This window comes from Salmo salar, chromosome ssa02, assembly GCF_905237065.1.
Source record: "Salmo salar chromosome ssa02, Ssal_v3.1, whole genome shotgun sequence".
Lineage (NCBI taxonomy): Eukaryota > Metazoa > Chordata > Actinopteri > Salmoniformes > Salmonidae > Salmo > Salmo salar.
Window position 1 is genome coordinate 62,979,510 of NC_059443.1, and position 16,004 is coordinate 62,995,513.

Genomic DNA, 16,004 nt, shown 5'->3' on the forward strand with positions numbered 1-16,004 from the left:
GTTGTAGTAAAAGGGAATGTGGCTCAGTTTTGAAATATCTGGTGTTTACATTTGCTACTGGTTGTTCAAATTCAAATATTGGTTCTACGTTAGTGTTAAGTGGCGAAATGTCAGACCTTCCTCATGGTCCTATTTTGTGTATGTTGACACCCCTTCAAATTACTGGATTCGGGCTATTTTGGCCTCATCAGCGTATAAAATTGAGCACATAGCCTTGCATGCAGCCTTACTGAAGAGCTCAGTGACTTTCAACGTGGCACAGTCACAGGATGACACTTTTCCAAGTCAGTTTGTCAAATGCTAACCCGGTCAAATAAGTCCTGTTGATGTGACAGGCCACACAAACTCTCAGAACAGTGCTGTAGCGCGTAATCGTCTGTCCTCGGTTACAACACTTGGTGTAAAGCTCGCTGCCATTGGACTCTAGCGCAATGGAAGTGAGTTCTCTGGAGAGACTGATCCCTCCCCCCATCGGGCAGGAAGAATCTGTGTTTTGCGGAAGCCAGGAGAACGCTACGTGCCCGACTGCATAGTGCCAACTAAAGTTTGTTGGAGGAATAATGGTCTGGGGCTGTTTTTGATGGTTTGGGCTAGACCGCTTAGTTCCAGTGAAGGGAAATCTCTAACATTCTAGACAATTCTGTGATTCCAACTGTGGCAACAGTTTGGGGGGAAGGCCCTTTGCTGTTTCAGCATGACAATGCCCCTGTGCACAACGCAAGGTCCATACAGAAACGGTTTGAGATTGGTGTGGAAGAATTTCACGGGCCTGCAAATTGCCTTGACCTCAACCCTATCGAACACCTTTGGGATGAATTGGAACGCCGACTGCGAGCCAGGCCTAATCAATCAACATCAGTTTCTGACCTCATTAATGCTGTTGCGGCTAAATGGAAGGAAGTTCCCGCAGCAATGTTCAAACATCTAGTGGAACGCCTTTCCAGAAGAGTGGAGGCTTTTATAGCTGAAATTGGGGGGAGCAAACTCTATATTAATGCCCATGATTTTGAAATGATATGTTCAACAAGCTGCTGTCCACAAAATTTTGGTCATGTAGTGCACTTTAGATGTCATTATGTAGGCATGCATTGTACACGGTGTTGACAATCCAGACGTATTCTTCAACCGCAGTCTGAGCCTTAGGGAGAGTACTAAGCTAACATAAGGAATTGTTTTAAACGTTCATACCATGATCAATTAGCTGTATACATTTTTGGGACACTTTAGGTATCAACATTTTATCACAATGTTTTGATAAAATATAGAATTTTGCCTTTGCTGCCCACAGAAACACATTGAATAACACCTTTCTATAAATGGCAAAGTTTTGAAGTCTGTCCAATATCTAGGTGATGGCACATATTTAACCCTTTATGTGTGTTGACACAACTACCTCCATACTTCCATTAGTTTGTATGGGTTACGTTCAGATGAGTCTGTGAAACTTGTTGGGGTCGTAGAGCAAAACGGAACCATATTCGTGAGTCTCCCCTTTCCATAGTGGTCATAATAGTTTGTAGGCCAAACCGTTCAGATGCCACAGATGCTTTCGTGAGAAGATGGATTTCTGTTATGTCACATGGTCTGACAAACTCTGCTGTAGCTCAGGTGCACCAGATGCGGAAGGGCGACATGGGCAGGCGGATAAAGTGGATTAAGATGCAGCCCATTCAAAAACCTGATATGTTTAGCTTAAATTTATTGATTTCTTTGTTACCTATACTGATTCACATGAGCGTCAATAGATTTTTAACCTATAGCTCATTCCTCCTGCAAGTCCATTTATCGTACCACAGGGTCTTAAAAAATGGATTCAGCGTACTTGAACTTTACAATGCCTGGAACGGTTTAACCTATCAATTAACAAAGATATTCTTGAACAGACTATAGAATGTCAACAAAGCCTCCTTCACTCATGCTGCCAAACATGCCCTCATAAAACTGACTATCCTACCGATCCTTGACTTCGGTGATGTCATTTACAAAATAGCCTCCAACACTCTACTCAGCAAATTGGATGCAGTCTATCACAGTGCCATCCGTTTTGTCACCAAAGCCCCATATACTACCCACCACTGTGACCTGTGTGCTCTCATTGGCTGGTCCTCGCTACATATTCGTCGCCAAACCCACTGGCTCCAGGTCATCTATAAGTCTTTGCTAGGTATAGCTCCGCCTTGTCTCAACTCACTGGTCACCATAGCAACACCCACCCTTAGCACGCGCTCCAGCAGGTATATTTCACTGGTCATCCCTAAAGCTAACACCTCCTTTGGCCACCTTTCCTTCCAGTTCTCTGCTGCCAATGACTGGAACGAATTGCAAAAATCACTGAAGTTGGAGACTTATATCTCCCTCACTAACTTTAAGCGTCAGCTGTCAGAGCAGCTTACCGATCGCTCCAGCTGTACACAGCCCATCTGTAAATAGCCCATCCAACCAACTACCTACCTCATCCCCATATTTGTTTTTGTTTTTCTGCTCTTTTGCACACAAGTATTTCTACTTGCACATTCTCAACTGCACATATATCACTCCAGTGTAAATTGCTAAATTGTAATTACTTTGCCACTATTGGCCTATTTATTGCCTTACCTCCTTACTTCATTTGCATACACTGTATACAGATTTTTCTATTGTTTTATTGACTGTACGTTTGTTTATCCCATATGTATCTCTGTGTGGTTGTTTTTGTCACACTGCTTTGCTTTATCTTGGCCAGGTCGCAGTTGTAAATGAGAACTTGTTCTCAACTGGCCTAACTGGTTAAATAAAGGTGAAATTAAAAAAATAAGAACAAGTACATTTTTCTAAACCAAGTATTGTTGGTGAAATCATCTAACTACATAGTATGAGAACTCAGACCTTAAATGGATCCATTTAAGTTCCAATGATGAAGCCGGCAAGGCACTAGGAGGGAAGCTTAGCTAGGATACATGGAACTCATTCACAAACATTGACACAAATGAACACATGTGCCTGCTGTAGTCGACTGCCTGTTTGGCCAAATACTCATGACACGGGATGAAATTGTATACGCATTCAATGCTCTGCTTTTATGTAAAAAAATGTAATTCTGTGTTGTTGGACAATCTCTTGTCTACCATGCAGTAGCACTCAAATTTGGACACCCCTACTCATTCAAGAGTTTTCTTTATTTTTACTATTTTCTACATTGTAGAATAATGGTGAAGACATCAGAACTATGAAATAACACATATGTGACCCTATTCAGGGAACTAGGCGTATGTCGCAAGTCACGACTTCACAGGAGAGCCGTTTGAACGTAAAAATCTAAATGCGTTTTTTGGCAGAAATTCTTTCTTGAACATGTGAACTTTCATGTGCCTTAATAACAAACATGTATGCCATCTGTAAATACCAATACAATTGTTAAATTACGAGCCTTGCTGGTTAAGCCACAGTAAAAGTAAGCAAACTTCTCACTAGCCATGATTGTTTGAGATAATGAGTGGGCTGGACATGCCGAGAGAGGAGTTCGGATTGGTCTGCCATATTGAAGTCGTCTGTCTATTTGAGTTCGTCAGTCTGTGTTGGTAATCCTGTCGAACGCTGCTTTTTAAAAAATGTTTTGTATAGTGGAGCTGCATAAGTGTTTCTCTCCGTTTTCTGGAGGATCAAGATTTGAAATCAGTGTAATTAGAGTATGATAGCTAAAGAGATGGAGAAAACACCTGTCTCCGGATAACATCTTCAAACCGTGCAACCGTGGTATGGCATTCCTGACAGGGAGACCGTCCATGATGCATGTTTATAGTCTAGCATTAGCTAGCTACATTTTCAGATATGACACATTTCTAATTTTGACAAAGTGGTTTCATTTCAAGCTAAAGTGTACAGTTAGCTGGCTGGTTCCCTAGCTGACGTTATTATTTGTTTCCCAGAGCCATTTGCTTTTCTAGTTAGAGCCTAATGTTAGCTAGCTAACATTGGACCTGGTTGGTTAGCTCCCAGCACTGTGGCATTGTTACCACTTTGTTCATTGTTGTTTATCTAGCTAACGTTAGCTGGCTAGCTCGTTAGCTAACGTTACGTGACGTGTGTACAACACCCGTTGAATATGGCCGATGTCAGTAAACGTCTGCAAGAAAGCATCATGAAATTGTTTCCAGCAGAATTGGTTAGGCTGTTTTCATGTTATCCAGAGGTAAACAAATCATCGTGAACGATGCTGAATGGGTGTAGACAAAGAAGAGCTCTAAACTACATACCAAAACATTCAAAAGTGATTTTCTCAAAAGTGAGATTAAAAGTTCATCAACTGTCATGATATACACCATTTTGAAGCTCTGAGTCTCTACTTTTAGCAGATGTAAAAAAAAAACACAATTTCACATTTTACTACATAAGATCGAATCCAGGTGGTGAGTCACATATGGAATCATGTAGTAACCAAAACAAGTGTTAAAAAAATCAAAATATATTTTATATTTGAAATTCTTCAAAGTAGCCACCCTTTTCCTTGATGACAGCTTTGCACACTCTTGGCATTCTCTCAACCAGCTTCATGAGGTAGTCACATGGAATGCATTTCAATTAACAGGTGTGCCTTGTAAAAAGTTCATTTGTTGAATTTCTTTCCTTCTCAATGCGTCAGTTGTGTTGTGACAAGGTAGGGGTGGTATATAGAAGATAGCCCTATTTGGTAAAAGACCAAGTCCATATTATAGTGAGAACCATTCAAATAAGCAAAGGGAAACGACAGTCAGGAACATTTCAAGAACTGAAAGTTTCTTCAAGTGCATCAAGAGCTATGATGAAACTGGCTCTCATGAGGACCACCACAGGAAAGGAAGACCCAGAGTTACCTCTGCGGAAGAGGATAAGTTCATGAGAGTTACCAGACTCAAAAGTTGCAGCCCAAATAAGTGCTTCACAGAGGTCAAGTAACAGACAGATCTCAACATCAACTGTTCAGAGGAGACTGCGTGAATCAGGCCTTCATGGTCGAATTGCTGCAAAGAAACCACTACCCAAAGAAACCAATAAGAAGAGACTTGCTTGGGCCAAGAAACACGAGCAATGGACATTAGACCGGTGTAAATCTGTCCTATGGTGTGATGAGTCAAAATTTGAGATTTGTGGTTCCAACCGCCGTGTCTTTGTGAGACGCAGAGTAGGTGAACGGATGATCTCCGCATGTCTGGTAACCACCATGAAGCATGGAGGACGAGGTGTGATGGTGTGGGGCTGCTTTGCTGGTGACACGGTCTGTGATTTATTTAGAATTCAAGGCACGCTGGCTACCACAACATTCTGTAGCTATACGCCATCGCATCTGGTTTGCGCCTAGTGGGACAATCATTTGTTTTTCAATAGGACAATGACCCAACACACCTCCAGGCTGTGTAAGGTCTATTTGACCAAGAAGGAGCGTGATGGAGTGCTGCATCAGATGACCTGGCCTCCACAATCACCCGACCTCAACCCAATTGAGATGGTTTGGCATGAGTTGGACCATAGAGTGAAGGAAAAGCAGCCAACAAGTGCTCAGCAAATGTTGGAACTCCTTCAAGACTGTTGGAAAAGCATTCCAGGTGAAGCTGGTTGAGAGAATGCCAAGACTGTGCAAAGCTGTCATCAAGGCAAAGTGAGGCTACTTTGAAAAATCTAAAATATATTTTTGCATATCACACTTCTACCGGACCACTGAGGTTGCACCTGCAAAAGCCCCTGGCAGGATATTAATTAGCATGAAATAAAAGGTGCACTTGATTAAGCTCACCCAGTGCAATGGGTAGGTAGAGTTCACTCTTTAAAACCATTGGATTTGTCCATGATGCGCAAACCCTCCAGCACACCAGCTGAATGAAATCAAGCGCACCTAATCTCAATTGGGAAATTGGACCAATGGAAATGATGTTCAGTGGCTTGCAGATGTACCTAATTAACCAGCCAGATTAGAAGGGTCTAGGATTCCTTTGTAAGGCACAGCAAGAAAGACAATCAGATACAATATCAGGGATCTCCTGGTAAGGCTTCTGGCTACCATTAGTTCTGAATACTGAGGTTTTGATGAGAAAAATGGCTGTGAGTTTTGAAATGTCTTTGAGGTAAGTTGTATGGCTCTAGTTTGTTTCCCTTGTCTTCCATGTTTTACAGGTAGCTGTATTTAACTGACTAGGATGTTTTTCTTTTTCTTTAGAATTTCTTGGATTTGTTGCCTGCTAATTGGAGGGATAACCTGTTATCCTCCACCTAAAGGTGTGTTTTGTTCTACACATTTAATTCAGTAAAAATAACACTGTATAAATCCCAGAACTTCAAATGCTGGCATTTTACGATTTGTAACTTTCTTTTATTTCGTAGGTAACTATAGATATATTCCCCCAAATAAATTAAAAGGAACCACGACTGGCCCAAATACTTTAGGTGGAGCAACTGGATCCCGTACCTCAGCAGCAGCAGCAGCAGCAACCCGAAATGCCTCAGCAAGCGTCACAGCTGGGCCAAATACCTTAGGTGAAGCAACTGGCCACGGTTTCTCGGAAGCAACTGGCCACAGTGCCTCGGCAGCGGAAGCTACTGGCCACAGTGCCTCGCAAGCGGCCCCCCGTAATGCAGCGGAAGCGGCCACCCATAATGCCTCGGCAAGTGTGCTAACCGGCCCAAATACCTTAGGTGAAGCAACTGGCCACAATGCTTCATCAGGCGTCACGGCTGGCCCAAATACCTTGGGTGAAGCATCCGACTCTCGTGCCTCAACAGCAACCCGAAATGCCTCAGCAAGCGTCACGGCTGGGCCAAATACCTTAGGTGAAGCAACTGGCCACGGTTCCTCGGCAGCAGAAGCAACTGGCCACAGTGCCACCCACAATGCCTCGGCAAGTGTGGCAACTGGCCCAAATACCTTAGGTGAAGCACCTGGCCACAATGCTTCATCAGGTGTCACGGCTGGCCCAAATACCTTGGGTGAAGCAACTGGCCACGGAGCCTCGGCAGCAGAAGCAACTGGCCACAGTGCCACCCACAATGCCTCGGAAAGCGTGGCAACTGGCCCAAATACCTTAGGTGAAGCACCTGGCCACAATGCTTCATCAGGTGTCACTGCTGGCCCAAATACCTTGGGTGAAGCATCCGACTCCCGTGCCTCAGCAGAAGCAGCCACCCACAATGCCTCAGCAAGCGTCACGGCTGGCCCAAATACCTTATGTGAAGCAACCGGCCACAGTGCCTCAAGTGCGGAATCTGGTTCAAATGCCTCGGCAGAAGCGACAGGCGCCCTTGCCTCGGCAGAAGCGACAGGCGCCCTTGCCTCGGCAGAAGCGACAGGCGCCCTTGCCTCGGCAGAAGCGACAGGCGCCCTTGCCTCGGCAGAAGCGACAGGCGCCCTTGCCTCGGCAGAAGCGACAGGCGCCCTTGCCCCGGCAGAAGCGACAGGCGCCCTTGCCTCGGCAGAAGCGACAGGCGCCCTTGCCTCGGCAGAAGCGACAGGCGCCCTTGCCCCGGCAGAAGCGACAGGCGCCCTTGCCTCGGCAGAAGCGACAGGCGCCCTTGCCTCGGCAGAAGCGACAGGCGCCCTTGCCTCGGCAGAAGCGACAGGCGCCCTTGCCTCGGCAGAAGCGACAGGCGCCCTTGCCTCGGCAGAAGCACAGCCTTGAACAGGAGGGCCAACTCCTCAAGCAACATGGATTTTAGCAGCAGTGATGTTTCTCAGGATTTTGTGTCTGATGGTGACAATGAAGGCACCTAATGTGTCAGCTCCAGCAGCGTTCAAGGCAGCATCGTTGAACAGTCAGTTCTCATCCCAATATAGTTACAAATCGTTTATGAGAATGGCAGAACTGTCTACTCCCAATCCTGCCACACCACTGGGGAGGTTATACCTTTTTGATAGCGGAGAAGCATATCCCCACCTGCTAAAAACTCACAACCTGTTAAAGGAACCCCACCACAAGGGAACGGCTACTGGGATGCAATGTATAACTTTTACACATCTGAACTTTGCGTTCTGATTTTGAAATCCTTTGTACTAATCATCTATCAACAGAATTGTAAATGTAGATTCATCCTTTGGATGACAATTCTGAGTTGTTGCTGACACTTTCTTTAAGCTTCCACTGTATGCTTTTGCGACGGCCAGGGAGTTGCTGCTGCTCATGCTACCCTGCATTACTTGTAAAACAATAAAATATTGTACCTTTAAAAGTGCCTCCTTGTGTTTTTGAAATATTGTGTGTTTAATGTCTACCTTTGGCTTGCTGGTTGAGAACAGTGTTGGTTGCCAGTGCAATTTGTAGTAAAAGGGAATGTGGTTCACAGTTCCTAATCTTTTGGATTTCAAATGTATAATTTCTTTGCTGCTGGTTGACAAATCCCAAGATTGGCTCTACATTAAAGCCACTGAACCACGTTTACATGGATACTGAAGTATTTATTTTGTGTTGACATGTAAAGATCAAATCCTGTTTTACAAAAACCTGAAAGCTTGTACCCTGGAGATGGGCTACTATGGCATGTAAACATCTTAATTCTGTGTTTTGTAGTATGCACAGGCTCCGTTTCGCATTTCATGGTTGTCTGACTCTGTCAAACAAATCAATTTAAAGTTGGCTACCTGCTCAGTTTGATCCACCATAACTGAGTTTAATGGCTACTTTCACCCCTAATTTGGACAAGTTTCTGCTTACTTACATTAGGTAGGCCATTTGTCAACTATAGTTTAATACATGCAACTTGTTGCCCCATAAGACTAAAGTAGTGCTCACAAATGTCTTACGTTGATAGACTGAATGCATTACTAATCTTAACAGGTAAAATGATTGAAGGCGCAGGTAGCATGCTAGAACACATTGGTCCTGTGCCAAATGTCATTTTGACAGATGAGGAAATGGAAAGCTGAGAATGGTAACTTCAGTTAGTCTTGGGTGTGTATTTTATGTGGTTGAAATGCTGTCTGTTAGCAAAAGTGTCAAAGATTACACATGCATTCGCATTTACCCTGAGACGCTGATAGAAATATTTATCAACTCCTGTTCCCAAGACAATTTAAAGATACATTTTTATCATTTCACTGCAAATGAAGTTAAAATAAACTCCTCAAAAGAAACGTCCTCTCGCTGTCACCTGTTTTTATTTTCAGCAAACTTAACTTGTAAATATTTGTATGAACATGAGAACAGACATAAACTGAACAAGTTCCACAGACATGAACAGAAATGGAATTTTGTGTCCCTGAACAAAGGGGATTCAAAAGTAATAGTATCTGGTGTGGCCACCTGCTGCATTAAAACCTCTCTAGGGTAGGGGGCAGTATTTTCACGTCCGGATAAAAAAAGTACCGATTTAAACTGGTTACAACTCTTTTCCAGAAATGAGAATATGCATATAATTGGTAGATTTGGATAGAAAACACTAAAGTTTATAAAACTGTTTGAATGGTGTCTGTGAGTATAACAGAACTCATATGGCAGGCCAAAACCTGAGAAGATTCCACACAGGAAGTGCCCTCTCTGACCATTTCTTGTGCTTCTGTGGCATCTCTGTCGAAAATACAGGATCTCTGCTGTAACGTGACAATTTCTAAGGCTCCCATAGGCTCTCTGAAGGTGCCAGAAAGTGGAATGAGATCTCTGCTGTCTCTGGGCTAGGTACAGGAGCACTGTTTGTGAGTGGTCAGGCTGGTGGCTCAGAGACAGGAGATGCGTGGCCCCGAGAAGTGGCCATGTTTTTCTTTCAGCCTTTGAACGAAAACAACGTCGCCCGGTTGGAATATTATCCATAAAATTGATTTTAAACAGCGTTTGACATGCTTCGAAGAACGGTAATGGAATATTTTGACATTTTTTGTCACGACATGCATCCGCGCATCACCGTTCGGATAGGGACCTGAACGCACGGACAAAACGGAGGATATTTGAACATAACTATGGATTATTTTGAACCAAAACAACATTTGTGGTTGAAGTAGAAGTCCTGGGAGTGCATTCTGACGAAGAACAGCAAAGGTAATCCAATTTAGTGAACGCCAAACTTGGTGGGTGTCAAATTAGCTAGCCCGTGATGGCGAGCTATCTATTCAGAATATTGCAAAATGTGCTTTTGCCAAAAAGCTATTTTAAAATCTGACATAAAGGAGTTCTGTATCTATAATTCTTTAAATAATTGTTATGTATTTTGTAAACGATTATCAAGAGTAATTTTTTCGGTGTGTTTGCTAGTTCTGAACATCACATGCTAATGTAAAAAGCTGGTTTTTGATATAAATATGAACTTGATTGAACAAAACATGCATGTATTGTATAACATAATGTCCTAGGAGTGTCATCTGATGAAGATCATCAAAGGGTAGTGCTGCATTTAGCTGTGGTTTGGGTTTATGTGACATATATGCTTGCTTGAAAAATGGCTGTGTGATTATTTCTGGCTGGGTACTCTCCTAACATAATCTAATGTTTTGCTTTCGTTGTAAAGCCTTTTTGAAATCGGACAATGTGGTTAGATTAACGAGAGTCTTGTCTTTTAAATGGTGTAAAATAGTCATATGTTTGAGAAATTGAAGTTATAGCATTTTTAAGGTTTTTCGTATTTCGCGCCACTCGATTCCACTGGCTGTTGACTAGGTGGGATTTCGTCCCACATACCCGAGAGAGGTTAAGTACTGCACTGCATCTCCTCCTCATGGACTGCACCAGATTTGCCAGTTCTTGCTGTGAGATGTTACCCCACTCTTCCACCAAGGCACCTGCAAGTTCCCCGGACACTTCTAGGGGGAATGACCCTAGCCCTCACCCTCGGATCCAACATGTGCCAGACGTGCTCAATGGGATTGAGATCCGGGCTCTTTGCCTGCCATGACAGAACACTGACATTCCTGTCTTGCAGGAAATCACGAACAGAACGAGCAGTATGGCTGGTGGCATTGTCATGCTGGAGGGTCATGTCAGGATGAGCCTTCAGGAAGGTTACCACATAAGGGAGGAGGATGTCTTCCCTGTAACACACAGCGCTGAGATTGCCTGCAGTGACAAGCTCAGTCCGATGATGCTGTGACACACCGCCCCAGACCATGACGGACCCTCCACCTACAAATCGATCCCGCTCCAGAGTACAGGCCTCGGTGTAACACTCATTCCTTCAAGGATAAACGCAAATCCCAATCATCACCCCTGGTGAGACAAAACCGCGACTCGTCAGTGAAGAGCACTTTTTGCCAGTCCTGTCTGGTCCAGCGAAGCTGGGATTGTGCCCATAGGCAACGTTGTTGCCGGTGATGTCTGGTGAGGACCTGCCTTACAACAGGCCTACAAGCCCTCAGTCCAGCCTCTCTCAGCCTATTGCGGACAGTCTGAGCACTGATGGAGGGATTGTGCATTCCTGGTTTTAATTATCATTTTTTTATTTCACCTTTATTTAACCAGGTAAGCTAGTTGACAACAAGTTCTCATTTACAACTGCGACCTGGCCAAGATAAAGCAAAGCAGTGCGACACAAACAACAACACAGAGATACACATGGAATAAACAAGCATACAGTCAATAACACAATAGAACAAAAAGAAAGTCTATATACAGTGTGTGCAAATGGCGTGGTGAGGTAAGGCAATAAATAGTCCATAGTAGCGAAGTAATTACAGTTTAGCAAATTAACACTGGAGTGATAGATGAGCAGATGATGATGTGCAAGTAGAAATACTGTGTGCAAAAGACAGAAAAGTAAATAAAAACAATATGGGGTTGCGGTAGGTAGATTGGGTGGGCTATTTACATATGGGCTATGTACACCTGCAGCGATCGGTTAGTTGCTCAGATAGCTGATGTTTAAAGTTAGTGAGGGAAATATAGGTCTCCAGCTTCAGTGATTTTTGCAATTCGTTCCAGTCATTGGCAGCAGATAACTGGAAGGAAAGGCGGACAAAGGAGGTGTTGGCTTTGGGGACGACCAGTGAGATATACCTGCTGGAGCATGTGCTACGGGTGGGTGTTGTTATCGTGACCATTGAGCTGAGATAAGGCGGCGCTTTACCTAGCATAGACTTATAGATGACCTGGAACCAGTGGGTCGGGCGACGAATATGTAGCGAGGGCCAGCCGACTAGAGCATACAGGTCGCAGTGGTGGGTGGTATAAGGGGCTTTGGTGACAAAACGGATGGCACTGTGATAGACTGCATCCTGTTTGCTGAGTAGAGTATTGGAAGCTATTTTGTAAATGGCATCGCCGAAGTCGAGGATCGGCATGATAGTCAGTTTTATGAAGGTATGTTTGGCGGCGTGAGTGAAGGAGTCTTTGTTGCGAAATAGGAAGCCGATTCTAGATTTAATTTTGGATTGGAGATGTTTAATATGAGTCTGTGTCAGGACTTCTGCCGAAGTCGGTTCCTCTCCTTGTTCGGGTGGCGTTCGGTGGTCGACCTCACCGGTCTTCTAGCCATCGTCGATCTATTTTTCATGTTCCATTTGTTTTGTCTGGTTGTCGCACTCACCTGCTTTCAATTCCCTAATTACATGTTGTATATGTCCCCTCTGTTTCCCCCTCTGTTTCCCCCCCTGTTTTCCTTGTCGGGAAATGTTTATTGTAAGTACGTGTGCTTTATGTGACTGGTGCGATACGGGTTTTTGTGCCCATGTGTTTTGTTATTTTTGTATGCCGGTAGTTATGTACATTAAACGGCTCCGGCTATTTACCAAGTTCTGCTCTCCTGCGTTTGACTTCCATGCCACCAGTTACGCACCCCTGACAGAATTCCCGACCCCAATGGTCGACGAGATTTTCAGGGACCTGCACAGGCAGGGTGTAGTGGTGTATATCAATGACATTCTGGTATACTCCGCTACTCGCGCCGAGCATGTGTGTTTGGTGCGCAAGGTACTTGGACGACTGTTGGAGTATGACCTGTACGCCAAGGCTGAGAAATGCCTGTTCTTTCAGCAAGCCATCACCTTCCTAGGGTACCAGCCTTGTTAAAACTATACCGTGGCATCACATCTTTGTATTATTAGCCTTTCATGTTCAGTCATATAACCAGACTATACCTACAGACAGTTAATGTACTGTCACATGCCTATTTTGATATCTATTTCCCATACCTCTTTCTTTCTCTTTGTCGTTCGCTCTCTCTCATTTCCTTTTTCTCCTTTCTCTCTCTCTCTCACACAGCAGTGGGTCTGTACCAGTCAGAGGTGAAGGGGCACATCCTGCTCTTCATCAACAGGGGGAGTGGTGACTATGAAGTGCTCAAGGACCGGCTAGTTCAGGAGCTCTGGCCCCAGAATTCGTTGAAAAGGTGAGAGCAGGAGAGCAGCTACTGGACCTGAAAAGAGCGACTCACCAAAACCTATATATATATACAGTATCTCACAAAAGTGAGTACACCCCTCACATTTTTGTAAATATTTGAGTATATCTTTTCATGTGACAACACTGAAGAAATGACACTTTGCTACAATGTAAAGTAGTGAGTGTACAGCTTGTATAACAGTGTAAATTTGCTGCCCCCTCAAAATAACTCAACACACTGCCATTACTGTCTAAACCGCTGGCAACAAAAGTGAGTACACCCCTAAGTGAACATTTCCAAATTGGGCCCAATTAGCCATTTTCCCTCCCCGGCTTCATGTGACTCGTTAGTGTTACAAGGTCTCAGGTGTGAATGGGGAGTAGGTGTGTTAAATTTGGTGTCATCGCTCTCACACTCCCTCATACTGACTGGTCACTGGAAGTTCAACGTGGCAGCTCATGGCAAAGAACTCTCTGACGATCTGAAAAAAAGAATTGTTGCTCTACATAAAGAAGAAGATTGCCAAGACCCTGAAACTGAGCTGCAGCACGGTGGCCAAGACCATACAGCGGTTTAACAGGACAGGTTCCACTCAGAACAGGCCTCGCCATGGTCGACCAAAGAAGTTGAGTGGACGTGCTCAGCGTCATATCCAGAGGTTGTCTTTGGGAAATAGATGTATGAGTGCTGCCAGCATTGCTGCAGAGGTTGCAGGGGAGGGGGGTCAGCCTGTCAGTGCTCAGACCATACGCCGCACACTGCATCAAATTGGTCTGCATGGCTGTCGTCCCAGAAGGAAGCCTCTTCTAAAGATGATGCACAAGAAAGCCCGCAAACAGTTTGCTGAAGGCAAGCAGACTAAGGACATGGATTACTGGAACCATGTCCTGTGGTCTGATGAGACCAAGATAAACTTATTTGGTGCAGATGGTGTCAAGCGTGTGTGGCGGCAACCAGGTGAGGAGTACAAAGACAAGTGTGTCTTGCCTACAGTCAAGCATGGTGGTGGGAGTGTCGTGGTCTGGGGCTGCATGAGTGCTGCCAGCACTGGGGAGCTACAGTTCATTGAGGGAACCATGAATGTCAACATGTACTGTGACATACTGAAGCAGAGCATGATCCCCTCCCTTCGGAGACTGGGCCACGGGGCAGTATTCCAACATGATAACGACCCCAAACACACCTCCAAGACGACCACTGCCTTGCTAAGGAAGCTGAGGGTAAAGGTTATGGACTGGCCAAGCATGTCTCCAGATCTAAACCCTATTGAGCATCTGTGGGGCATCCTCAAACGGAAGGTGGAGAAGTGCAAGGTCTCTAACATCCACCAGCTCCGTTATGTCGTCATGGAGGAGTGGAAGAGGACTCCAGTGGCAACCTATGAAGCTCTGGTGAACTCCATGCCCAAGAGGGTTAAGGCAGTGCTGGAAAATGATGGTGGCCACACAAAATATTATATATATATATTTCTTCAGTGTTGTCACATGAAAAGATATACTCAAATATTTACAAAAATGTGAGGGGTGTACTCACTTTTGTGAGATACTGTATATATTGAACTACTGTTGACATTGGTCTCGTCCAATAAAACCACAGGTTTTAGTTTCCGTTGCAGAACGTTTTGCTACGTTGTGCCCTACTGAACATAACTATGATTTATTTGTCACAGTTCCTGTTTGTGCTGGTAAACAGGGTGAAGTCCAATGAAAAATCTCTGAGCTACTTCAGCCTGATGTCACGTGACCTTTGCCGCGTGGGCATTTACGACGGCGTGTCAGACATGAAATGGCTCATGCCCGAGGGAGAGATCTCCACTCACTTATAAGAGGCGATCTCAAGGTTTGAGGTGAAAACAAACCTGAGTTCAAATAGTATTGGTTTTCTTTGAGGGTTGATTGAGCCTGCCTGGAGTGACAAACTCAATTAAGAGCAGCTAAAAAGTATTTCAAAGAAACAAATTCTATTTGAACACATGTCTATGGAGCAGTATACGTTTAAGTGGCTTTGATAATATATAGAAAGCAGCAGTAAATTATACTGAGTTGCCTCTTTATAATGTCTCTATATTGCTTCTCAAATATTTTTTTCTTAATTTTAGGAGGTGAAGCAGGCAGTACTACCTGATCCTAAAACTGAGTTGTAAAACAAACAAATAAATGAATGTAAATAATAATTGTGTCTGTTTTGGAGTCAGTATTGATTTCTACCTGAATCGTATGTAGGCTATGTGTGTGCTCTGGTGGGCATGGTGTGTCTTTATGTGAGGTCAAGTCTGCCATCTGCGAGTTGACAACAGCTCAGTGGCTACTCACCACTGAAATTTTGGATCTGATGGTTACAATCACAACTGACTGACCTCAGTAGACTAATAGGGCCTGGAGGGTCTAACAGAAAGAAGAATTGGAATCTGTCTTCAGAAAAAAATAACAGTTGAGGATTTCAAATATAATCACAAAGAAACAACAAATACAATAGAATATGATGCAGTATATTACAATACAATACATATTTGTGTATTTTCATGCAAATGCTACATTTAAGCGCAGACCTGTGTTCAAAAACATTTGTATTTCAGGATCTTGTAATACACAGCCCCCCCCCAAAAAAAACAACGTATTTTTGTATTTGAATGCTTATTGTAAAACCAAATAGTCGGACAATTGTATTATACGTTTTCAAATCTTTGCAGTGGGTGAATTTGGTGTGTGAATTTGAGTTTTTCAAACACTTTCCAAGTGTATTTCCAAATACATAAAAGCATTTAA

At 43.9% G+C, this 16,004-nt stretch overlaps 1 protein-coding gene across 1 annotated transcript; it reads left to right on the forward strand.

Moving 5' to 3' along the window:
* Window positions 1-5,915: 5,915 nt before the first annotated feature.
* LOC123737608 (autotransporter adhesin BpaC-like) lies at window positions 5,916-7,622 on the forward strand. The gene is made up of 3 exons (XM_045713264.1): window positions 5,916-6,074; window positions 6,167-6,225; window positions 6,331-7,622. The coding sequence occupies exons 1-3, from the start codon at window positions 6,037-6,039 to the stop codon at window positions 7,620-7,622; spliced, it is 1,389 nt and encodes a 462-aa protein (XP_045569220.1). The 5' UTR covers window positions 5,916-6,036.
* The last annotated feature ends 8,382 nt before the right edge of the window (window positions 7,623-16,004 follow it).

Bases quoted from the DNA above. Each gene is read 5' to 3' on its own strand.
- LOC123737608 (XM_045713264.1), top strand. From the start codon at position 6,037: ATGAGAAAAATGGCTGTGAGTTTTGAAATGTCTTTGAG. The intron at 6,075-6,166 runs GTAAGTTGTATG...CTTTTTCTTTAG, and splicing joins AGTTTTGAAATGTCTTTGAG to AATTTCTTGGATTTGTTGCC. The intron at 6,226-6,330 runs GTGTGTTTTGTT...TTTATTTCGTAG, and splicing joins CTGTTATCCTCCACCTAAAG to GTAACTATAGATATATTCCC.